We start from the raw sequence: 25,833 nt of genomic DNA on the forward strand, positions 1-25,833 counted from the left end.
AGCCCCCACAAATAACCCAGATATGCATTTTAAATAAAAGGACACATTCTACTCATGTAAAAACACTCTGATTCCCGGACTGTCCGTGGGCCGAATTGAGAAGGCGATTGGGCGGCATCCGGCCCATGGATCTTAGGTTTCCTACCCCTGCCCTAGATCTATGACAATATAATAACTTAGTGGTACTTAGTCTGATTTGATAAATCAGTGTCACAGAGGCAGAATACATTTCAGATGTATTCAACTCCTTACACACGCATTTTAAGCTGTATCATCTGTACACATACTGCCCATTTGCACAAGTGATGCTTACATTTAATTTCACTTTTCATGTTTCCTTCATCTGTAATTCAAATGTAAAACCTGCATTGGATAGAAATACATTGGATTTGTCTCCTATTTTTCATCCTCCATGAACAATATCCACAAGTCAAGTGACGTATTCCAGATTCAAAGATAATCTTCATGCCACAGGTCCAGTTTTACTGCAGACCATTATGTGGTTGCTATTTTGAAAATGGGGAAAATTGGGAGGAAGAGCTCAAGTATGCTATAATGTATGATGACAGTCTCACTTGCTAGCAATTAAATGCAGCAATTATATACATGGCTACTCAGAAGTAAAGTTTCACTGAGTTCTGTGAGACTTACTGCAGATAAGTGAGTGAAGGACTGCAACCTAAGACAATTAATTCATAGGCTTAGTTCTGGTAAAGCAGAACTCATGGAAATAATGTTTCCATTTAATTAGATATTTGTATTTATTTCCTCATAAAAATAGGTAGAATAAATAGGTATTAATATTGAAATCATTCATTCCCCCACCTTCATTTGGATAACATGTCCACATACACACCTGCAACAAAGCTGAAACTTTGCATTCCTCAGTTTGCTTGAGGTCTGGCATTACTCATCAGAGAAGAGCTTTCAAAAGCTATGTAATGGCTTTGTGCTTTAAAAATGTATGTGCAGAGCAGCAAAAAAGGCACACAGCAGCAATTCATTTTGTGGCTGCACCACAGAAAAAGAACTGAAGTGATACATTTTTCATCTTGGAGAAGCACATATCCAGCATCTGCTGCTGTTTAATTTACTGTTGTTAACACCTTCAGTGAAAGGATTTGCAATTTTCCCTAAAAACACTCCAATGACTGGAACAACAAGACCCAACCTCTTCAGCTGGAATAAACTATGTACTGTAATTTAGAACAACTTGCAGTACTTAATTTGTATACCTTTTGGCTCTTCAACTTTTCCCCTTGTTTTTTGTGGTGATGAGGTCTGTTAACTAATTGGAAATTGTGTTCGGCTTTTTTGTGGTTTTGTCAGAGAGCAAATCATTCTAAGGACCATGAAGTGAATATTGTAGTTTACAGTTATATACAATGGACAAAGTGTTGTTAAGGGTGCTAAGAGTTTTTAGAAGATCCCTATTCTCCACACACAACTACAAATCACAGCTCCCTGGTTGTTAAACAACTCTGGGAACTATAGTTCTGTGAGTGGAATAGGGGTATCCTAACGACTCTCAACACTCTTAACAAACTGCAGTTCCCAGGATTCTTTGGGAGAAACCATGGCTGTTTAAAATGGTATTATACGACTTTAAATGCATAGTGCAGATGGGTCCTTGCTGTCACTGCTGTGGATCAAAACTTTAAAATTCTGTACAATATGCGTAACTTTTCTCTCAGGTCATTTTGTAGCTTTCTCTTTTCTGGATTTCAGGAAGCATTATCAGTTGTGAGTGAAGACCAGTCTTTATTTGAGTGTGCCTACGGAACTCCCCACCTTTCTAAGGCAGAGATGACAGCCTCTTCTTCCAGTGAATATGGGCAGACATCAAAGATGAGTCCACGAGTTCCCCAGCAGGACTGGTTATCGCAACCTCCAGCCAGAGTCACCATCAAGATGGAATGCAATCCAAATCAAGTTAATGGCTCAAGGTAAAGAAAGTTTAAAGATTCTTTTTTTGCATCTGTTTGGGCAAGGCTTTGCACTCTGAATCTTCCTGAATCGAAGAATTAGGAGCAGACCTAGTACTTAGATGATCCCTTCCCTGCTGCCTCCTTTACCAGGTAGACAGGCAAACAACACCAAAACTAGGAGATCCAATGCTTATTTAAATGTGGGTTCTCTACTAAAGGAGGCAGATGGAAGGTGGAATAAATAATATTCCCAAAGTGCTTCATAGAAAAGTGCCTTTATGCAGCTCAAATTATTGTAACATCCTAGTGCTGCTTGCAGAATGGCAAGTGGATTGAGGGAAAACAAATATCAGTAGGCTTAATATTCAGTATATTGAACAAGAGTGCAACTTCTCTTTAGCTTTTTCTTAATTAGCTCCAAATTTTGTGTTTTTGTATTATGAGCCCATTTGTGGCTAACATGCAGCCTGTTTTTCAAAATGACTTGCTTTGAAGAAGGTTTGCATCAGCAGAGCACTTTCAAAATGAGGTTGTGAGACCAAGTGTGAGACCACACTTCTGCTTGCCTCACTGACCCCCCACCCCGGGGAAAGCCCACTCTTTACCGCTGAATTAAAGCAAACAGCAATCAGTTTTTCAGCAGATTGTCGTTTGCTCCAATTCAGTGGTAAAGCGTGGGTTGTCTACCCAGGGAAAGCAGTGGGAGAAATGGGAAATGACTTGAACCCATGCCTAGAAAGCACAACACAAGCAGGAAACCCATTGAATCCATGCTTTGTAGACAAGGGACAAGCAAAAGTGTGGACAAGCCCCATATTTAATGTTGTTCCCATAGTGGGCTAAAGGAGCTGTAGACCAAACACCATTCAAAATTATATTGCTATCTTTTTGCTTTGGGGCAGAAGCATGCATTTACAAACTTTAAAAAAGAAAAATGCTTTGGTCAATTTCCGCATATTAGAGTTATCCAAATGCAGCTTTAATCCTTGTAAAATTACTTGTGTGCATTGGCTCTCATGTCTGAAACAGACTAATTGCATTGGTATATTTCCAGGTCATTATCTGGGCTGTATGTTGGAATCTTTTGATTCTGCTGCCATGAGATTTTGGCCATAAATGCATCATGTTCTAGGTTACCAAAAGTTCATCAGTAATACAGGCTGATTTCATTTTGAGTGGCCCTCAAATTCCCATGATATTTTAAAATGTGCACTTTACAAATGAAGCTGATATGGAATGTATTGTTGTTGTTGTCTAGTCGTTTAGTCGTGTCCGACTTGTTGTGACCCCATGGACCAGAACACGCCAGGCACTCCTGTCTTCCACTGCCTCCCGCGGTTTGGTCAAACTCATGCTGGTAGCTTTGAGAACACTGTCCAACCATCTCGTCCTCTGTCGTCCCCTTCTCCTTGTGCCCTCAATCTTTCCCAACGTCAGGGTCTTTTCCGGGGAGTCTTCTCTTCTCATGAGGTGGCCAAAGTATTGGAGCCTCAGCTTCACGATCTGTCCTTCCAGTGAGCACTCAGGGCTGATTTCCTTCAGAATGGATAGGTTTGATCTTCTTGCAGTCCATGGGACTCTAAACTGATAAGTCCAGCTCTATGTACCATTAGGTACAGTGAGGCAACCACTTTATGTGATAGACACTTAGTGCCAGCAGCGGCAGCTCCTTTCCCCTGGCGATCCCTCCTGAGCCTTCCCAACAGGTTGCAAGAGTAATTCCTCAGAAGAGGGCAAAGCATCAAAAACCCATAGACCATATTGTGAATTCAAATGAAATAAAATCAGTTCTAACCTCAGTTCTTGGTGTTTGGGAATGGTGGACATATTTGGCCTCATGGCACTGGCAGTTTAGTAAGGTAGATTATGTAGATATGGGAAAAAAATATTTCATTAAAGCAAATTCCGTGCATGTTCAGGGGTATGATGCATCTTACGGGCAGCAAAACGTCTTGGTAGGTCCTTAAAGCTAGAAAAATGTGAAGCTCTGGTGTAGCACAGTCTTCAAATATCTGTGAGTTCTTATTTCAAGTAACAAATTCTCCAGACATTCAGAACCTTGGTTTGATGCCAGGTGTCTAATCATGGAGGAACTGTGCTAGTTTTATTCATGCAGCCTTTTGGTCTCAGTGGGCAGGCACAAGCTAGAAATTCAGGTGTTGGAGGGGCCCCCAAGGAAAGCTGTTGGTTCAGGCATTTAACAGACCTACTAATGTTGGAACTGCCTCGAGGAAATGTGATTTGTTCTCAACTCGTGGTCATTCTTCATGTAAGCAAGTACATCTCCAAGGATAACCTAGTTTAGCTGATATTTTGGTTCAGCTTAGCAGAGAAAGTGTGGAATTGTGTTGGTTGGTTGATTCCATTTATATCCTGCTTTTTCTCAAATGATTTCTATGTGGGACCCCCACCCCCGTTTTATTATCATAACCATCCTGCGCGGTAGGCTAGACTGGGAGATAGTGATTAACCTAAAGGCACCCTATGAGCTTTGTGTGTGAGTAGAGATTTAAACCTGGACACTGATGCAGGTGTAGCCAAAGAGGTACCTTCCAGTTGTTTTGAACTCCAACTTCCATCAATCCACGGTAGCATAACAATAGTGAGGGATGATGGGAGTTATAATCTAGCATCTGGAGGGCATTGCATTGGCTACCCCAGCTTTTACCACTACACCACACTGACTCTTATGTGGTTCACACACCACACACACACACACTTCTGCTTATGGGCAGCATGCTCTTTTTTTGGCAGCTTCAAACAACATGAGATTTCCTACTCTCAGAAGCAAGCATAGGAGGGCTGTGGCTTCCAGCTCACTCTTTATTTTATGGAACCACAAGCACAATGTGCTTACAAGTTCTTGAAATGAAATACAACTTGGGAAATGTAATCCATTGCCATTATAATAGAATTTCTATGAAATAATAAAAGGAAAACAAGGAAAAATGGATTTAGAAACTTGTAGGCCAACTGGGAAGCTATTGTGGTTTTGGTATTGGTACCAGCATATCAGATTTCAGAATTCTCCCAGCACCAATATAATTGTAAATTAAGTATATAAGGAACATCATTTTGTAACTGCCAAGTTAGAGCTCCCACTCTCTCAGCCCTTTCTTCACTCTAACCTCATACACAAGAAATATTGAAGTGTCTGCTCTAATGGAGAAAGGATCATGTGTAGTAAAACTTAAACCAGCTGTTTCCCTCCATGCAAAAGCAAAGAGCAGCGCTGGTAATATTTATAGCTTGCCTGGCCTCCAGTGAGCCAGATGCTGACTGCCTTAATTTGCTATGATGGCCTTAAGGCACAAAGCAGCTGGAATGTGCAAAGGAATCAAGGAAAGAGGGAAGGGGGATGAGTGGACGGCCTTCACGTAACTTTATTATGGTGTCAAAAACATAGAGTACAATGTACTATATGTGCATCTTGATAAACACCCATCTCTCATTTATCTGAAGTTATTGCTACTTGTCTGTAGCATTTTGATGTGTCAAGTTGGGCAAGGCACTGGTACCATTTTTGACCAGAAACCAGCATACAAGGAAGAATGGATTCTAAAACATGTTGGCCTATAGTTTGGGTCCAGGGTTGTGAATGAATTACAGCTAGGCTTCACTCTTTGCCAGGCACACTTCCCTGTAGACTGCTTTTCTGTTATTATCATCTGTCCCTTGGCTATTCAGAAATCAAACAGATTTTCCTTAAACAAGCCTTTACCTTGTAGGCAGCTTCCTTCCTGATATTTGTAAGCTACCGGCTACCTATATGTTGGGTTCCAGTTGTGCCTACCTTTGTTTAGCTCAGGACTTACAGCATGCATCAAACTTCAGATATGCAAACCCTCTACAATTAGTTGATTCACACTTTTTTCTAGAAACAAAGTAATACCAGACTTCAAATAACAAAATCCACCTACTCATGTTGGCAATGGTACAGGGCATATCTGCATTTAAATTGCTATGTTTCCTTACAATGAGCACGAATGTGGAGAGCCATGCTTTCCTCAACTTCTTCTGTGTCTATTTCAGGGAAATCAGGCCAATAAAAGAAAACACAAAATAAAGTGTGAATTGGCTCTCATGAGACTGGTATTGCCGTGCGTAAAGTAAAAATAAGTGATTTGGCTGCATGTGAAATGAGGTATATCCATTTTGTCCATCTTTCCCCACAGTTTTCTCTCTCACTACAGCTGAACTAAGTTCTCATGAGTTTCAGAGAACACAGCACAGGTGCTTATTTGTTTGGATGTTGGGGGCAGGGATTCAGATCTCCCACTGCACATGTGGGGTTCACTTTGCAGTGTCTGGGGCTGGGACCTCTACTAACTTGCCATTATCCTCAGTTGATTATAAAGGTAAAATTCTTGAGCACATGCTTCTGGATTCCAGGGAGAAATGCTAATTTAGTCTTTTCTGTGTTTATATTCAGTTCAGAGACCCACCCTAGCAACTCCCAAGAAGTGTGCCAAATACTGATTGCTACCACTCAATCTTTTAAAGAGTACACTGAAAAGTGTTTATTGTACTTTTAATGCACGATTGCCCATGACAATAGGACAGACTGAAACTGATGATATATACTGCATTGTTGCAGGAAGAAGTTTATATCTTTTACATTCCATTGTTGTTGTTTTTCCAGAGGAAAGAAATAATGTAAATTTGTACAACGATCTAAAGCATATTACTAGCAATGCTTCTCTTTTAAATTATTCAACATTTTTATTTACAAAAACACAGTAACCAGACTGCACTGTCCATTTGGGTCTCATCAACATTATCAGTATTGTTATTTAACCCTTACCCTTTTTCTTGAGAAGGTGGGTGGGTAACAGTGATTTTAAATAAAAGTACTGCATGTCTGATTTTTTTTTAAATGGAATGTTGTCACATTTAATTCTGTTTCGACATATGGCAGCTTCCATGCTTGCAGTTTGCTCTAGAATTAATGTAATCTGCTTTCTTTTTTACTGTGAAAAACCCAAATGATATATACACTTTACCATTACTCCCATCTTTTTGAAGGCTTGGTTCAAAGCACTCAGTGTATGCATATCTCTGTATTGGTAGGAGTGGTGCATAACTGGAAATTCTTCCTCAAAAAGGTCTGCCATAGTACATCACTTTCAGGTACCAAATATACCAAGACTTTGAGAAGAGCTGAGTGCGTTAACGCTAGCCTGAAGTTTAGGCCAATTTGTCTCCTAACAGCATGCTATTTTTATGCCTGTTTTTATAATATGTTTATGCTGATTTGCAATATTTTTTTGTGATTTACTGATTTGTGCACCAGTGGAGAAAGACAGTATGCATATTTTTAGACGTTCAAGAGATGCAACAGTGAGTGTCCATCAGGCCTAAATCATATGCCTGCAAATCCAAACTCCATTTCCATTTCCAAAAATAAAGTAATATGGAGTCAGATCCTCAAGTTTTTACACTTCACTAAAATGCCTCCACCAGCGGAAGGCATTTTAGTATCTAAAGTAGACTCCTGGAACAGCATTGCTTGACAGATAGATGAGAACTTCAGATCAGCATATAGCAAAATTCCTCTTTCACTTGTAAACCTGCTTACTGAAACGTATTATTCAGGAAATCTTAAATTGTTTCCTTAGGAATTCCCCTGACAACTGCAGTGTGGCAAAAGGAGGAAAGATGTCCAGCAACACAGAAAACGTTGGCATGAACTATGGAAGCTATATGGAAGAAAAGCACATCCCACCACCAAACATGACCACCAATGAACGGAGAGTTATTGTTCCAGCAGGTGAGAAGACAAATGTTTTTAAATAACCTTTTTAAACTGGGCCCGCCCAGTCATTAAACACAGTTGGCCATTCAGCTTAAACACCTTTAGTTCCACACTGATTTCAGCAGGAGCCTGGTGTACATACTTAGGAATATATCAGTTGCAGCTTGCCCGGTGAGGTGGCACTGCAGCGCTAGCTTCCTGGCCATTTCATTGGTTGTAGGGGCATTGTTGTACCAAGATGGGAAGCGAGAAGCTGTTGGAGAGATGTCAGAGAATTCTACTGAAAACAGAAAAGGAAACAGAAATTCATGCAGTTTGCTTGTTCATCCTGCAGTCTAGAATGGAAATCACTCAAGCCAATATGATTGGTATTCATTCACATAGGTGTGTTTCAAAGTTTGTAAGTAATATGTAATTATAGTAATTACTTTTTTACATTGTTTTGATGCTTCATTTACACTGAAATCAATGTAAGTCACAAAAATCATGTAAATAGGTAATGTATGTAACTTGCATTAAATAGTGGACAGTGAAGCAAATAGCATAATATTTGGCAGAAACTGAACTGCAGCAGAATGGAAACAGCACTGATTGTGATGAATACAGTTTGAAAGGGAAATCGCTGCCTTTTGACATCCCTATAAAGGGTACACTAATCAAGTTATGGATCTCTGTGTGTGATCCAGCCCACAACTAAGCATTTCTAGTCTTCTGTAGGATTTTGTGAGAATAGGCAGACCACGTAAGCCTTATGGCAGAAGGAAAGAGACATGAACTGCCAGTTGGAATGAACTGAAGTTATTCCCTGGAGCTCTTAAGGATATCAACACCCCATCGAGTCCAGATATATATCAACTGAATTCAAGCCTCCATAACAGCAATTTTGCATTTTCATAAACAGGCAATTACATTTCTGATAAGTACAATATAAATTATTAGCTATACTATGGTCAATTGTATCTTTTGTGGTAGAGCCCCTAAATATAAAGCAGTAATTAGTATACACACATATACCTGCTGGCAAAAGATGTACAAGTAAATGATAATCTAGGATGGCTAGTGTGTTAGATATGGATGGAGGAACTAGTGCTGTGTTGAATTTTTGTTGAATTTCTGGCATAAAAGTAGCTGTTCCAGCTGATTATCACTGCTGGTAAACCTTGAACATCAAATGGGGTTGTTGATTCCTCTATTTTATGCACATTTTGGAGAGTCAAAAACTAATCATAATATTCCCTTATCACTTGTGGTTTACATTGGTATATGGGGCTAATCTTTAATGAAAAGAAGATTGGCCTTTACTCATGCTACTCTAAAAGGAATATATATTCTACTTCTGCTGCATTGCTTAACTTTCCCACAGTTATATAGTGACATGAATCTATAGGAAAATTAGAAGTGGCTAAAATGACAAGTTGAAATTCTGTCAGTTATTTGTCAAGCTACGGACTTGTTGCATAATCTTCTACACATACTCAGCTTTGCTAACAAACTGATTCAGTGGATGATAAAAATGTTCTGAAACAAGCCACAAAGCAGCAGCACTTCCCAAGCAATCTGGTCCAAAAATGGGCCATTGATACATTTCCCAGTCTCTGAACCGTGAGTGATCATAAATAGCTTTCTTCTATCCACATCTGTCTTAAATACATTTGGAAATTGATGTAAATGTTGTTCAGGGAGCAAGAGGTCTGTAGGCATAAACAGCTGTTTGCTGAGCTGCACAAGAAATATTTGAGCAAAGTCCTGCTATCTGACTGCCAGATGTTTTTCATTTATACACAGCCATTACAGATTGCAGGATGATGTGGCAAAGAAAAAAGAAACAGGGGGTGGGGGAGCAAGATTAATAGTTCACAGCTAAGCTGGGTCACTGTGCAGGGCCTGGTGTTCATATGTCTTGCTGGACCACTTCCATGAATTAGAAGAGAGTGACACTGAATTACTGTGGTTGCACTCGTGCCTGCAGAATTGGTTTCAGTGGAGGGCATTGGGTGACTATACCTCATTATCTGTCTGTTAAGCTGAGGGGTACAGGAGAGGATCCATTCTGTCCCCAGTGCTGCTCAATATCTGCATGAAGCCATTGGGAGCAGTCAGTAGAGGATTTGGGGTGTGGTATCATCACAAGTCTGATGACACACAGCTCTGTTTCTCTGTATTGCTCAATCAGCTGTGGCCATGCTTGGACACAGTGGTGGGCTGGATGAGGGCTAATGAGTTGAAGCTGAATCATAACAAGCTGGATGTTCTAGGAGTAGGTGGCTTCCATGCACTGGAATCAAGCAGTTTACCTTCTTTACCTTCTTTACCTTCTTGCATTCTTCTTTAAAGAGCAGGGGTGTAGTTGGGGCTGCTCATTGAGCAATGGTTGACACTGGGGCGAGGGGGTGTTGCTTGCAAAGGTCAGAAGATGATAGGCTATGCTTAAGACCAAGTTTGCCAGGCTTGATATTCAGCAGGAAATGGATGACAGCCTTTTTGAGCTGTCAGACGAAACTGATGAGACCAACAAAGTGTGGGAACCTGACAAGCCCATTAGATAAGCAGGGAAACTGGTGAATATATCTTTAAAAGAAGGAATGCAGCAGTGGAGGATTGGGCATCTGCTTTGGAACTAGTGGAGGCAAAAACTGAAGTCATTTTGGATCAAATTGTGGGGGGAATCGGGGGGGGGGTCAGTCTGAATTACAGTTCTAAGAATTGTGATGGAAGACCTGTTAATGGCTTGGGATCAGTAGTCAAGAGATCAAGGGTAGAAAGTGTGCAAAAGAGGGAGCATCCTGACAATTTGCTTTCTGCAGGAGGACCACCAGCAACTGAACCCTGAATTCCATTTACTGTAGGGTGTGTGGACAGGAAAAGAGCTGTGCACACCCGGTTCCTCAAAATTGAGAGGAGTGACTATTCCAATGACTTGGAAATGGCCCTACATATTTGATGCTTCCCTGTCTGACCTGAATGGCAGATTCCTCCTAGACAAAGGTTCCGTTGGTTCTTAGACATCATTGTTGGAGTGCTTCTATGCTTCTAATACAGGGCAGTATGGCTTCTTTCAAACTTTTTTTGGAGACTTGGCAAAACTTCAAAACCTATGGGTCAATATGATAGCTACTTTTTGAGGTCATGACCTGTGGGTGATGTTTTCTCCCATTTTTAAAATTTATTTTTTACTATTGAACCACAGGTCACATTTTCAGCCACTTTTCAGGGCCTCATGAATATATTTGTTCATCTAGATCTTTGTGATTTCCTGATTCCTGACTATTGAGAACTGTTCTGGAAACTAACTTTATGGTTGCATTTTAATTTGTGTTTATTAAAATGTTAGCTTACTGATTTTGCTCATTGATTCTCTTTTAAAGTTGTAATCTGCCTTGCAATCAATATGGAAAGTGGCTTAACAATAAATAAATGCAATTTATAAATAAATAATAAATAAATGGCATACCTTGACTAAAGAGTACAAAGGGCTACAGTGGAAAGGGTAGTTAGTTCCACTTTAGCATAATGTCTTCTCACAATAAGCACTATTCAAGATACATGACGAGAAAAATGAATGCTCAGGCATGTTTTTGAAAGTGTGCCAACCACTCTGCCTCATGCATTAGGTGCAATTTACATCCAACTGAATTCAGTAAAAGAGTTTCCATTGAGTTCAATGGGGATAGATGGCACACATCCAGTTTTCGCCTAAGTTTTGGTTCCTTTTGATGGAATAAACAGATTCCTGGGACGAACACACTGTGCCAGAATAATTAATACTGGCTTGTATTCAGTGTAGCACTAAGTAACGCATTCCGATGGTGCAAAGATTTATGCTTATACACAAAATTTTACCCCCCTTTCCTCTCCCCAGGTACCCCCTAAATCTCCTCTGGGTTTCCCCCCAATCATCCACATCAGATTTGGGAAGGGTAACAGAATGTGCATGGGGAGGGGAGGGGTGAAATCATAAACCCTTGTGCTAATGGAACAATTGCATTGGATGCTACCCATTGTTCAGTAGTGCATTTGCTATGGGGGAGAAGCTCAGTCAATTTTGTAGCAGGACTCATTCTCCATAACATTAACACAATGAAACTTTCTGCTTTTCAAAACAGATCCCACATTATGGAGCACAGACCACGTACGCCAGTGGTTGGAATGGGCAGTCAAAGAATATGGCCTGCCAGATGTGGACATTGTCCTGTTTCAGAATATTGATGGGAAGGAATTGTGTAAGATGACCAAAGATGACTTCCAGAGGCTAACACCAAGCTATAATGCAGACATTCTTCTCTCACACTTACACTACCTCAGAGAGAGTAAGAACCTTTTCTTTGTTGATGGCCCCCCCCAAAGTTTTGTCCACTGCAATTTCTACTGTAATGCTTATTTCAGATTTCTCTTTCAATTGCTATGCTCACAGAGTTCTTTAAGCAGACTTCAAATCAGGGAAATTTTAACCATTTTAGATATTACAAGAAAACAAAAAATCAGTTCAAACATAATCTATATAAAAAAATTGTAATGTTTTTTCTGGTCACATGCATTTCCCTTTTTCCATTACTGAAATGATCATTCTAAATGAGATTATATACATAATAATTTGAAAAGAAATTCCAGGCATGATTTTAAATATGTGTGCACAAAGGAGCAGTTTATAAGACTCTCACAGAAATAGGGCTTGTATGATGTTAGGGTGAACAAAAGAGTCCCCTGAATATAGATAAAATTAAACTTCTAAGCAGCATTCAAAGATGAGAGGAGGAGAAAGCGAATTTGTTATCTGTGGTATAGACAATGTTGCATAACTGAATAATAAAATGTCGAAGAACAATTTCTGTTTTTAAAAATCAGGCAGTGCAACACCAATATGACATTGTTTTTCACAGGCTTTCTAGTTGTCCGTATTTTCTACAATATTCTTAATTAAAGCCCTGCTTCCAGCATTATTATAAACCCACTCCCACAAAGAGCAGAATGAATTGATGCTAGGCTGACCAATAAACAATCCTATCAGGATAAAAGAAAATGGTTATTAAGATAATTCTGAATATATATTTTTAAAATTTTGGTGTTGCTTTTTGTTTTGTAGCTCCTCTTCCACATTTGACTTCAGATGATGTTGATAAGGCCTTACAAAACTCTCCACGGTTAATGCATGCTAGAAATACAGGTAATGCTGTCACGACTCCCCTCCCTATAGGCCATTTTTTTAAAGTTAAGGTTATCTATGTGACAAATGCATGCTAACTGTAAATTAAGAAAGAAAGGCAGGGTTTAAGAGTGTAATATGCTTCCTAGTATTGGTGGGAATTGCTTTCTCTCTCTCTTGCTCACACACACACACACACACACACACACGCCATACACAGATAAACCATTTAGGCTCAGATACAGTAATTGATTTGGATGAAGCTCTTCATGAGTTCTCTTAGAAGGAAATATGGCCTCTGAGAAAGAGAATATTCATGTACCTACACCCTTTTTTATGTGCATGAACACACACATGCAAGCACTCAGATAATACTCTCACTATTGCTTCTCATCCCAAGAGTGAAACATAAAGAAGAAGAAGAGCAGACACGTGTAGCTCAGCTGTGCCATTTCCAGTGGGAGATTGGATGTTTGGTCTCCCTTGCTTGGAAAAAGCCCCCATATAAAAGTAGCATGTTAGAGATTAGAGAGCACTAGCCTAGTCTGCTCCCTAATCTTCAAATTTTCTGTGTACGGGAGATCTGTATAAATCTATTATGCAACTGAATATCTTAATGAGAGAAGAGTGAAACAGGTCGTCTGAACAAACAGCCATGGTGTACCTCTCAAGCACTTTTGAAAGCATGGCCTGTATCCAAGTAGAGCGTAATTTAAATGTAGGGATCTGCAATCAGTGTCTTTGATCGACTGATGCAGGTCTATGGGTTTGCTGTAGCAGGAGCAAATGTGTGCTGTATTGAGCTGGCCATCCGAAAGAGTGCTCTCTTGAACATGGCACACCATGTACAGAATGCCCTTACTTAGGATGCCCACCTTGCAGCTGCACTGCCATCATTTCAGAGCCATGTGAAAGTTCTTGTTTTTTAATTCCCCCAGGCCTTCTATGTATTTTCAGGCATTTGTGCCACTGTTAATTTTTGGAGGTTTTGGCTCCCTCGTTTGTTATTTACTGATTCATTTTTGTTGCATTGATGCTGTTTTTATTGGTTTTTTTAATGATAAATCATCTTTTTGTAGCTGATTGATGGCCTCCCTGATAGCATCACTGCTGAAGGTGCAAGATATAGATGTTAAAATAAATTTATCTTGCAAGAAACACTGAACTCCTCAATTGCCTATATCCCAAAGGATATAATGGAAGGAAAGTACAGGGAATCATGCTACACAGGAAGCTGCCTTATAGAGAGTCAGACCAATGGTCCACCCAGCTCAGTGCTGTATACGCTGTTGGGAGCAGCAGCTTCCCAGGGTTTCATATACTAAGTATTTCCCAAGCCTGCCTGGATTGAACCTGAGACCTCCTGCATGCAAAGCAGATACTCCGCCATTGAGCTATGGCCCTTTAATGAGCTATGGCACCACTCTGTTCCCAAACCATGTTCATACCGATGTAAGGATGGGGAACAAGCACCAGGCAAGCAGCCAATCTCCCCACTCTTGCAGAAGACCAAGAAGCATGGAAGGAATAAGTGTTAGTCCTTCACCTTCTGTTCTCTTATCACTTGTATGCCTCATATAGAGGCATCTTGTGCCAATTTTGTGGTTTGAGTTAGGTACCAGGCCACAATTTGGCCAGAATCTACTTTGTAGCTCAGCAGATCAGGTTATAACTTGGAGGGAAAGAAACTTCCCATTGGTTCTCTGTTTCTAGAAGTAAATTTGGTTCGTATGTGGGTTATAGGTAAGGAAACTAAAATCAAGCTCTTGAAATTGTGCATCAGAAGACAATGTAGATGTATGGAATTTCTGTATCTTTAATCTGATTAAATAAAAGTTTGGGATATCTCATTATCATGCCTGGGGGTTTTGATGACTTATAGTGACCAGAAATAACAACTCTATAAGGAATAGAAAGTTTATTCTTCTCTCTCGACAATGTTAGAAACTAACAGGGATTTTTCACTGTGATATTGTTGTTGTTACATCTATATCTTCCCTATCTTCCAGAATGGAACTCAAGGCAATGTACGTAGGGTTTCCCGATGGTCCCACATCTAGGCACTAATTAATATGCTTGATACAATTTTAAATAAATTGATATCACAACCCCCCTCTTTTGCTGTACACAAATGTCATCTTAGAACAGACATGATGTGCCATTCGCCTCACTGTATCTTTTTTAAACACTCAGCTACACATACCCCTGATTTTTAAAGTAATATGGGAAGCAAGCACTGTTGTGCACTGCTGTTCTGTACTTCTGTTTTGTTATTAAATTTGTTGTTTTGTGGTTTTTATAATTATAATTGCACACTGTACTTATTTTAATTGTGATATATTTGTAACCTGCCCTTGGGACCATTTGACGAAGGGTGGGCTATGAGAACGTATATATATATATATATACGTTATATATGAAATCTACGAAAGCAAATGAAATCTATGAAATCAAATATATATATATATATATATACATACATATGAATATATTTCATATATATATGAAATCTACGAAAGCAAATATATATATATATATATATACATACATATGGATTTTCCACTATCCCTCTTTGTTCATTTTATTTATTCAGTTTATAGCTCACTTTTCCTCCAAAAAGTTATGAGTACTATATGTGATTCTTTCCCACTCCTCCTTTTTTATTTGAATCTGGGTCTCCATGGTCCTAGTCCAAAACTGAAACCACTACACTGTACATTCTACATGTAAAAGGAATAGTAAGGAGCTTGTATGTTCCTTCCAACTCTACTTTCTTGTTGTTAGAATATTAATTTATCCAAGTCCATTTTACCCTGAAAAAAGTTTACCTTGGGTACAGCAATTGTATATATTAAGTGATGGTTCTGTGGCTATATATGGCTTACCAGGCTTCCTCATTTTCCCTGACAATAACCAGCTCATAGTGAATTACATCATGCAATAACTAGGGATATGCAGGGTGGGGGAAATAATTGATATGCCTGATAAACCTAACACTGACTTCCACAAAGACTGAATAAAAAACAAAACAAAACAAAACAAAAAAGCTTCTAATTAAATCAGTTGAAATGTTACTACAGTGCCTTCTAATTGGAAGATATGAACATTTTTCTTTCAATGTACTGTCCTGATTTCAGCTGAATACCTGATAGATCAGATGCTTTATCATAGTCCAACTCCAATGCACATATAGTTGTAAGTTTTGTTCCAAAACATATTGAAATGCAAAGTTATACTTATTTCCATTTTCTTCTTGTATCTAGGAGGTGCAGCTTTTATCTTCCCGAACACTTCCGTCTACCCTGAAACTGCACAAAGAATTACCACCAGGCCAGGTATGCAAATACACCATCCTATTTTCTCTGTCTTTCTGTCTGTCTGTCTGTCTTTCTTTTTAAAGTGCTACAGTCTGGCTGGCTGTTCTTCCTATCCTGCTCTTTCCTCGTACACAGAAAACTAGTACTAGATATAAGACATATATAATTGTATAGAAGATTCCTCAATTATAAGTGTTTGGGCATCTGATTGAGCATGCAAATGCTGTTCTCTGTGGACAGGAGGCAGAGATGCACAAACAAACCCCATCCCTGGTGTCTCCATGCATGTTGGCCACCCATGGTCAGTTTTTATTAAACAGGGAGGTTCTGCAGGAGGTGCTTACTCACATGAGTAGAATGTCTGGCCCAATCAGAGACTGGTTCCCAATCATGCAGGAGGTTTTATTTTAAGGTTTGGGTTAAAATAGCCACAGGTGTTGGATAGCCCAAGGCCATGAAAACGCTAGACAGGAATAGAAGGAGAACGTGTTTTAGCACTGTTTGTAAACTTTTGTGCAAGTGCTGGGGGAGGGGATCCATCTCCAATCTAGCAAGTACTATTATACTATTATACTACCAACCTTACTGTATGCTTGTGAAACATGGACCACTTATAAACACCATCTCCAACTCCTTGAAAGATTCCATCAATGGTGTCTCAGAAAAATTTTACATATCGCTTGGGAAGAAGACTTTGGATTTGATATCCCACTTTATCACTATCCGAAGGAATCTCAAAGCAGCTAACAATCTCCTTTCCCTTCCTCCCCTACAACAAACACTCTGTGAGGTGAGTGGGGCTGAGAGACTTCAAAGAAGTGTGACTTCTGTCACCCAGCAGCTGCATGTGAAGGAACAGAGACGCAAACCCGGTTCACCAGATTACGAGACTACCGCTCTTAACCACTACACCACATTGGCTCTCTAAGACAGGTGAACTAATACCAGAGTAGTGAAAGAAGCAAAAATCACCAGTGTTGAAGCAGTGATTCTTCAATATCAACTTCATTGGACTGGTCATGTTGTGCGGATGCCTGATTATCGTCTTCCAAAGCAACTACTCTATTCTGAACTTAGAAATGGAAAACATAATGCTGGTGGTCAACAAAAGAGGTTTAAAGACTCTCTCAAAGCAAATATTTTAAAATGTAGTGTAAACACTGGCAATTGGGAAACACTGGTCTGTGAGTGCTCCAATTGGATTTTCTTTACCAAAGGTGTCATGGACTTTGAAGACGCTCAAATTCAGGACGAAAAGGAGAAACGTGCTAAGAGGAAGGCACGCTTGGCAAACCTTCATCTTGATCAGCTCCTGCCCGGAACCCTATGTCCCCACTGTGGAAGGACGTGTAGATCCAGAATTGGCCTCCACAGTCACTTACGGACTCATTGTTAAGACCGTGTTCATGGAAAACAATCTTACTCGGCTATGAGTGATCGCCAAAGAAGAAGAATAATGTATTTAGTTGCTGCAAGAAATTATACCATGCAAATCTATACATGTTTATAATGTAGGAAAGGAAGAAAAGATTCATAGTTGTCTATCTGGTGGCAATTGCATGTTTTTAATTCATAACTGTGAGCAAGATGTGTGTGCAGATAAAGAATTTTGAAGCTTCTTAAGAATAGCATAGGAGCCAACTCCTAGGGGCTGAGAGGGCTTTGCCCCCCCCCCCAATAAAAGGCGATGGGCATTGCCATTCAAATGGTGTGCATGCACCATGTCATGTGATTATGTGGGGGTGGCACCCCTGGGACATAGATACAGAGCCTGCAGCTCCCTAAATATTGATACCCATGCTGGCTGGGACTTCTGGAAATTAGAATTGGAATCCAACAACATCTGGAGGGCCACTGGTTCTGCATATGAAATTATTTTGCAGAGTGGCGATTAGACAGATCACTGCAGGAGTGATTTTGATTTTAGATTTCCTTCAGTGCAGCTATCAACCATGTTGAATAGTGTGTCATCAGGAAAATTACTTATTTCAGAAACAATCATACATGGAGAAATTTGACCTTTGATAGTTATTTCTAGCTCACATATATTTGAGATAATTTCTTTTTCACACAGATATACCTTATGAACAGGCCAGGAGGTCAGCCTGGACAAGTCACAGTCATCCTGCTCCCCAGTCAAAAGGTAAAGTATCTTCTTTTTCTTTCATAACAGATAACATTACCTGGAAATGCCATAGCAGCTTCAGAAGAATTTGATTCTGACAATTAAATTTCAGGTGCAAACCAGCTTATTGAAGACCTTATATAAACAGGTTCAAATCATAGTTCATTTGTTGCTGTTTGGACTTTGGCCTGATTAGAGAATTAAATATCCATAGCAATTATGAGGATCTTTTCTTTAGGATCCAGAATATAATATGTAACTGTGAACAGGGATGCGATTTCATATACTATACCTGCGTATTTACTGTTTGTTTGATCTTCATCTGATCCTGGTCCGTACCTTCCATGACTTTGCAGCTGTTTCATTTTAGTATACTATGACTTCAGAAAACTTCATAGTTGTTTTGTATCATATTATGTGAGGTGTGTGTGTGTGTGTGTGTGTGTGAGAGAGAGAGAGAGAGAGAGAGAGAGAGAGAGAGAGAGAGAGAGAGCATCTGAAATGCTGAGTAGGGCAAAAGCGGGGACAAGTTGGATAGTTGGAGGGGTGGGGAAGTCAATAGGGAATGCAATTACAAAACATTGGGATTTCAGCTTTCTTGATAGGGACTCAGGCTCTACAGACAAAAGCCACTCATTGCCTTGATCTGGGCATTCAGTTGTGTTTTTCCCCCCTAGCAGCTCAAGCATCATCTTCAACAGTGCCCAAAACAGAAGACCAGCGCCCTCAGTTAGGTATGTCTACCTGCAGCTATTCCCCATTGGTATAAATCCCCTAAAAGGGCCATTTTGGGGGTGTGGGGAGGGATGGGACAGGGCAAAAAGAGACTTATACCTATTCCAAACCACTTTCAGCTCAGTCACATGACCTAGCACACGGTATAGGGCAAACTCCTCCAAGTTCCATCCGAACATAGTTTAGAATAGGGGTAACTTGAGCTTTCTTATAAGTTACACCAACTTTCTTTAGATAAGATTGTTCTGCCAGGTGCAGCTCTATCAATCACAGGCGGTCAACATAATTCAAGATTAGTTTTGCATTGTAATATAGTATAAAATAAAGATCTGTGTAGCATTTATTTCTTTTAATTAATATAAAATCCCTTATTTTTGCAAAATATGCCAAAGCTGTTTAACCAGATTCTGATTATACACATTACTGTATAACCTATATTTGAAAAAGCTTTCTTAATATCTTTACAGCATTTTGGTTTATGTCTCTCTCTTTTTAACCTTTCTCTAGATCCCTACCAAATTCTTGGCCCAACCAGCAGCCGTCTTGCAAATCCAGGTAGGAAAAATAGTACTGCATTAGGATGTTTATCTAGAAAATTCATATAGCAAAGCCCATGGAAATTTATTGCACACTTAACACCAGCGTGGTAGAAATACATCAGGGATGTATGGACTCCAACTCCCATCAGTCAATTGCAAAGGATGATGGGAGGTATAGGCAAGCAACATCTGGAAGGCTACAGACTCTACATTCCTAAAACAGATATTGTATTCTTCTTTCTTTCCTTTATAAACACCATTAGATCCTCACAACATATTGCATCATCGTAGAAACATAACATATTGTTACTGATGAAGTTGGCATTGTCAAAATCATGAGTGAACTTAAATAACTGACTAGAAGCTAACAGGAGCAAATAGGGAAATAGAGGCATCTAAGAAGGTCATCACCACAACTAACCCACCCATGTCACTGATTGAAAGAGGTTTGCAACATAACATGTTGGCTGCTGCTTGAGAAAAAGAAGTAGACTCATATAAGCAGTAACTTGGTGCCTTAGATCATTAAAAGCTAATGACAACAACCAAACCTAATTGTATCTTGCACTGGTAAGAGATGCTAACCAACCCTAACACTATTGCCATTATTATTATTATTATTATTATTATTATTATTATTATTATACTATTAAATCCAGTGATTGGCTGTGTTAATCTTACTGTGCAAAATTTGTTCAGATTTCTCTGGTCTTCATAAGTAAAGAAAACAGTATATTATAACATGGCCTACAGAACCTGATTAAATGTTCCAGTTTGATTTTGGTAGATAAGCAGTCCTTCAAATACTTTCTCACTAGAATCTGGCACAGCTGAAAATACAAAGCTAAATGTTTTCCATCCATTACTCATTTCATTTTTCCTATTTTTCCTCCTGCCCACAGGAAGTGGGCAGATACAGCTATGGCAGTTCTTGCTGGAGCTTCTGTCAGATAGCTCCAATTCCAATTGTATCACCTGGGAGGGCACAAATGGAGAGTTCAAGATGACTGACCCTGATGAAGTAGCCCGACGGTGGGGGGAGAGGAAGAGCAAACCCAACATGAACTATGACAAGCTCAGCCGTGCTCTCCGTTACTACTACGACAAAAATATAATGACTAAAGTCCATGGTAAGCGTTACGCCTACAAGTTTGACTTCCATGGGATTGCTCAAGCTCTCCAGCCACATCCTCCAGAATCATCCATGTACAAATATCCATCAGACCTGCCCTACATGAGCTCCTACCATGCACATCCCCAGAAAATGAACTTCGTTGCTCCCCATGCTCCAGCTTTGCCTGTCACTTCCTCCAACTTTTTTGCCGGACCCACTCCATACTGGAATTCACCAGCTGGAAGTATCTATCCTAACACTAGGCTCCCGGCCACCCACATGCCTTCTCACCTTGGCACTTACTACTAAAGGAAGAAACAAAATGATAAGAGGACATTTCTCCAAGGAATACAATGAATTTTATTGGAGGATATGAGCAAAAAGTGCCTAAAAGACATGACAAGGTTGACTGGGACCGAAAAATGCCATATACAAATGCTTTTTCTTTTTTAAAAAAAAAGGATTACAGGAGAGTATTAAAGAAATTTAAAGATGCTATTATGTAAATTGTATGTTGACATTGAACTTACACATCAAACAATGAAATACTGTTCTAGGTAGAAAAGTATGTAATGACGAACTATAAAATGGGTTTCAGAAAAGTTTATAAGCTTTTACGTCACAATTGATATGCTAATGCATATTGGGATTCTACTACAGCAATATAAGGATAATTCTGTTACAAACTAGGATACTACCTTCATTTTTTAAAAAAACCAAAAGCAAAACAAACCTACAGAACAGTGTCATAAATATTTGTTTCTCAGTGCAGCAGTTTCAGCTGGGATGAACTTAAATACATTCCATTATTAAGAGGGAGGGATCAGCTATTTCAAAACTGTGAAGACAATGCAAGCTTTACGATTCCTTGACAGTGTTAAAGAGCTCTGAGCCAAATATTGGGACTGAGAATGTGCTGAAGGGCAAGTGTGTGATTGTAGACAAAAGGGCACAACACACCAGGAAGTCCTCTAGTGCAAGTTCTACTAAAATGAACTGGACCTGCACAAGAGCCTCTGGGTCGGATACATGAAGTGGAAAGGGGTAAGAGAAGGAAAGAGTCATAAGAGTGAAGGAGAAGACATTTCCTGTAGATATAGGGGAAACTGAAAACTGGACAGTGTTTGAACTATGAAGAATTACTTGTTTGGACTTGAGAAATATTCTGTTGACTATTATGCCATTTCCAGTATTATCAAAGAAAAGACTTGATTTTTTTATTAAGTCTAAGAAGGGGAAAGTTGTAGTATCAGAGTATGCATCTCTTTATAAAAATGTAAAACTGGAATTGTCTGATATTTAAAAGTGACGCTTAGGACCTCATTCTTCTAAAGGGAATTTGTTTTCTACTGGTTGAAGGTAAGAGACAATCCCCAGTTGCCAAAGTCTGAAATCATATAGATATTTTTGTTAGGCAGCGCCAGTTTTTCTTTTCCGAGTCGCGAACGCTGTGCGTTTGTCAGAATGAAATATACAAGTCAACGTTATTTTTTTTTCTTTTTATATAATAATTATATAACTTATGCATTTATACACTACGAGTTGATCTCGGCCAACCAAAGACACAGAAAGGGACAATCAGAAATATTGTGGCCTTGAATTTTAACTCTGTATGCTTCATGTTTACATTATGAACTTAACTAGTACTTAGAAAGCAGAATGTATGTAATAAAATAAGCTTGGCCTAGCATGGCAATTCAGATTGACACTGTAGTCTGCATTTTTGTGACTTTGGGGCCAGCTGTGTTTTGTTCAAAATGCAATTTCCTTTTTTATTATCTTCAAAAGTGTTATAAATGTGGGCAGTCTTGGAAAAGCTAAATACATGCACATACTAAAGGATAAGGAAAAGGGGGCACATTACCGTATCGGCCTGAATATAAGCCTCAATTCCCCCCCCCCCAGATTCTGACTGTGAAAAGTTAAAGTGCGTCTTAAATCCATGACCTTACGAAAATTGGCTCCTTTTGGGCCGCTCGTCCCTCCGCCGCCGCCGCCCGCCTCTTGCAAGGGCAGGCACAGGAGCTGCGGTTGAGAGAGATGCTGTGCTGCGCTGGTCCTCTCCCAACCGCGGCTCTGTCAGCATCGCCCTAGAGCCAGTGCACCAACTGGACTCTTGCACCTCAACCCCGACTGGGCTAGGCGAGCTGGGTAGCACCGCCAGAGACCTCCTTTTCCCACAGGAACAGGTCACAGTGCTGTGGACTCACAGCTTAGAGCTGAGAGCACCGGATTCACTGTCTCAACAATACAGTCGTTGCGCAGCAGAGTTTTGCAGAGTCTTGCAGAGTATAAACCACTCGGAGAGCAGCTCTGTAGAATATCTTCCTTTCTATAACTACAACTATGATACAAAACTATATACAGAGCTGAATATTCTAAGCATAAATCAATGCTACACTGAGAGTCTGCAGCTGCTCTTAGCAGCAATCTTATCTCTGGATCTCTAACACTCTCACTCTCTCCGATACACTGACTGACTGACTCTCTCTCACACACACAGAGCCTGTTGCTGGGCAGAATAAGTATATAGGCAGGACACGCCTCCTCTTCTCTGTGGAGAGTCAGCAGAGACCATCAGGAGATAGTCAGGAGATTCTTGGGTATGGGAGGGGTGAAATCTCCTCATCCTCCCCCATTTCATCCGACCATTTCAAGAATCTTTAACATAACTGCAATTTACACATACACTCCAAAAGTTGTTCTCTGCTTACAACCTTGGTTAACATATTGGCAGGTATCTTTTTTCCGGCATATAACACACTTTTACAATACTATTGAATAAGCAGCTTCTGGAAAAATCTTCACACACATTTCTTTCACACACAATCTTCTCAAATGCAAATTGACATCTCTAATTAGGCAGATTTGAACAAACCATTTTTCAGAACTCAAATACACGCTTTCCTTCAAATATCAGGTAAGGAAATAAATAAAGCGTTTTGTGCTACTACTCTCAGCACACTTCATGCTAGGTTTAAAAACCCCACCAGAGTTGCTTGTGACCGCAGTCTTTGCAAACTCTTCAGAAAACCTTTTCGGTGGTACACCCTTGGTTGTTCTCTCGGATCTGCGCAAAACTCTTTGATCCTCTTGTTCTGGTGCTTCCTCCTCTTTAGGAGAATGGGGAGCTAAAGTATATGAAGCTGCTAAGTCTGAGTCAGCGTCAGACTCACCTGAGGCTTTTGAGCTCTGATAATCTGTGCCATCATCTGGAACTACATTGGTATCAGTATTATCACCAACAACAACACTTGCCTCCCTCTTAACTTTCTTTGCCCCTTTTGCACCATCATCACAAATGGGATGGCACTGAAAAACGCCAACTCTGTCCCATTGTGGATTGTCATCAATACTCCTGGTCAGCCTTATGGTTTTCGTGTCTGTGATCAGAACACGATAAGACCCTTTCTCATATCCTAGGAAAACACCATGTTCTCCACGCTTGCTCAGTTTGTCACCCTGCGAGGTATGCACCCAAACCTCCGAACCAAAAATTTTAAAATGCTTTACACATGGCTTTCTTCCGTGAAGCATCTCATATGGGGTGCAATTTACACTAGACTGGTACCTCCTGTTATACACATGACAGAAAAACGAAAGAGCTTCAGCCCAAAAAGGATTGGGCAGCCCCGAATCATGTAACAGCGTTCTGATTCCTTGCTGCAGGGTCTGGTTTACTCTCTCACATAAACCATTCTGCCAGGGTGATCTGGGCGTGGCGGTCCTATGCTCAATGCCCTGTTCAGAAAGAAAACTCTCAAATTCTTCTGAACAAAACTCTCCACCCTTGTCTGTGAAAAGAAAACGTACATTCTCATTATGTACATTTCTTACAAAACTGGCGAAACTTGGTAAAGGCTTCAGATTTTTTCTGCAGCATATAGACCCAAACATATTTCGAATAGGAGTCTATCAGAACCATGAAAAACCTTGAATTGCCTCTAGAGAGCGCTAGAGGCCCCACTAAGTCTGCATGAATGACTTCATATGGTTTCTTGGCCTCTCTCCCAGACTCTGTACCTTTGGGAGCTTGCCTTGCCTTACTCTCAGCACAAGAAACACATTTCATGTGGTAGGGACATTCTTTCAACCTCATACCCTGAACCATATCAGGCATTTTTGCCACAGCCTGGAAATTCAAATGAGCATAAATACGATGATAAAAATGAATACATTGGTCATGCAACTTCTCATTCTTATCCACAGATAAATTGCAACACTCTTTCTCAGTTGCTTCTGCAGTGCCTGTACCTGAAACAAAAGGCAATTGGTACAATCCATTTACACATTTTGCATACAAAATGAGCTTGCCATCTCTAAGAATTTCACAGCGAGATTTAGCAAACACCACCTTAAACCCTTGACGATCAAGCTGGGAAACACTCAACAAATTGTCCTGAATATCAGGTGCATACAGGACATTCTTAATAGTTGCATTCAGGCTCTTTAAGAACACAGTTCCCTGAGCCATACTTGTGAGAACTGTCCCATCTGCTTGATGAATTTCTTTCTCTTGCTTCTCAAGCTGAACAAAGAGATTCTTATCTTTGGCCACGTGGTTTGAACAGCCAGAGTCGACCACGAAGAAACTCTGCCCACGTTGACTGGAACAGCGAGAGATCAAGGCCTTTGAAGTAGCAGGTGCTTGGGGATTTCTTCCTCCTCCCCCTCTGCCTCTGAAGTTTCCCTTCTTCTTTGAAGACTTCTTGCACTGGAAACTCAAATGGCCTTGTGCTCCACACGAAAAGCACCGCTTCAATTTCAAAGCTTTAACAGCAGCAGATTCACTTTCACTTTCCCCTGCTGAAGACTCAGGCACATTTTCAAGCATATTTTTAACAGCACAGTTTTCCCGGCTTTCTCTAACAGCCTGTCTGCGATCCCACTCATTCAGAAGCACGCAAGACACATAATCTTCTGTTAGCCGGTCAGAAGGCATTGTGGAAATCTGGGCAGCTACTCCATCATAAGACTCATCTAGGCTATTGATCATCAGCATTGCAAACACAGCCTCTGAAATAGCCAGGTCTCGCTGAACAAGGTCTTGTCTGAGACGCTTTAATTGAGATAGATGGCTAGGCAAATCACCACCTTTCTCCAACTGCAGCCTGCACAGCTTCTTAAAGAAAATCACACTGGAACCAGCATTCTGTCTCAGATGCATATCTCTCAACTTA

General features: G+C 40.1%; 1 protein-coding gene across 9 annotated transcripts in view; it reads left to right on the forward strand.

The window, feature by feature from the left end:
- ERG (ETS transcription factor ERG) overlaps nucleotides 1-22,359 on the forward strand; it is a 114,152-nt gene extending 91,793 nt beyond the window's left edge. For 7 of the 9 annotated variants that reach the window (XM_081198776.1, XM_081198777.1, XM_081198774.1 and 4 more), the window contains 9 exons: nucleotides 1,729-1,946; nucleotides 7,547-7,698; nucleotides 11,787-11,990; nucleotides 12,764-12,844; nucleotides 16,087-16,158; nucleotides 18,215-18,283; nucleotides 18,943-18,999; nucleotides 19,508-19,555; nucleotides 20,442-22,359. In XM_081198776.1, coding sequence (XP_081054902.1) covers nucleotides 1,729-1,946; nucleotides 7,547-7,698; nucleotides 11,787-11,990; nucleotides 12,764-12,844; nucleotides 16,087-16,158; nucleotides 18,215-18,283; nucleotides 18,943-18,999; nucleotides 19,508-19,555; nucleotides 20,442-20,962 — 1,422 coding nt within the window. In that variant the 3' untranslated portion in view covers nucleotides 20,963-22,359. The remainder of the gene's footprint in view (nucleotides 1-1,728; nucleotides 1,947-7,546; nucleotides 7,699-11,786; nucleotides 11,991-12,763; nucleotides 12,845-16,086; nucleotides 16,159-18,214; nucleotides 18,284-18,942; nucleotides 19,000-19,507; nucleotides 19,556-20,441) is intronic. The other 2 variants (XM_081198778.1, XM_081198780.1) reach the window with 2 other exon arrangements.
- The last annotated feature ends 3,474 nt before the right edge of the window (nucleotides 22,360-25,833 follow it).

The sequence above is a fragment of the Podarcis bocagei genome (genome assembly GCF_964188305.1).
Source record: "Podarcis bocagei genome assembly, chromosome: 6".
Taxonomy (NCBI): Eukaryota; Metazoa; Chordata; class Lepidosauria; order Squamata; family Lacertidae; genus Podarcis; species Podarcis bocagei.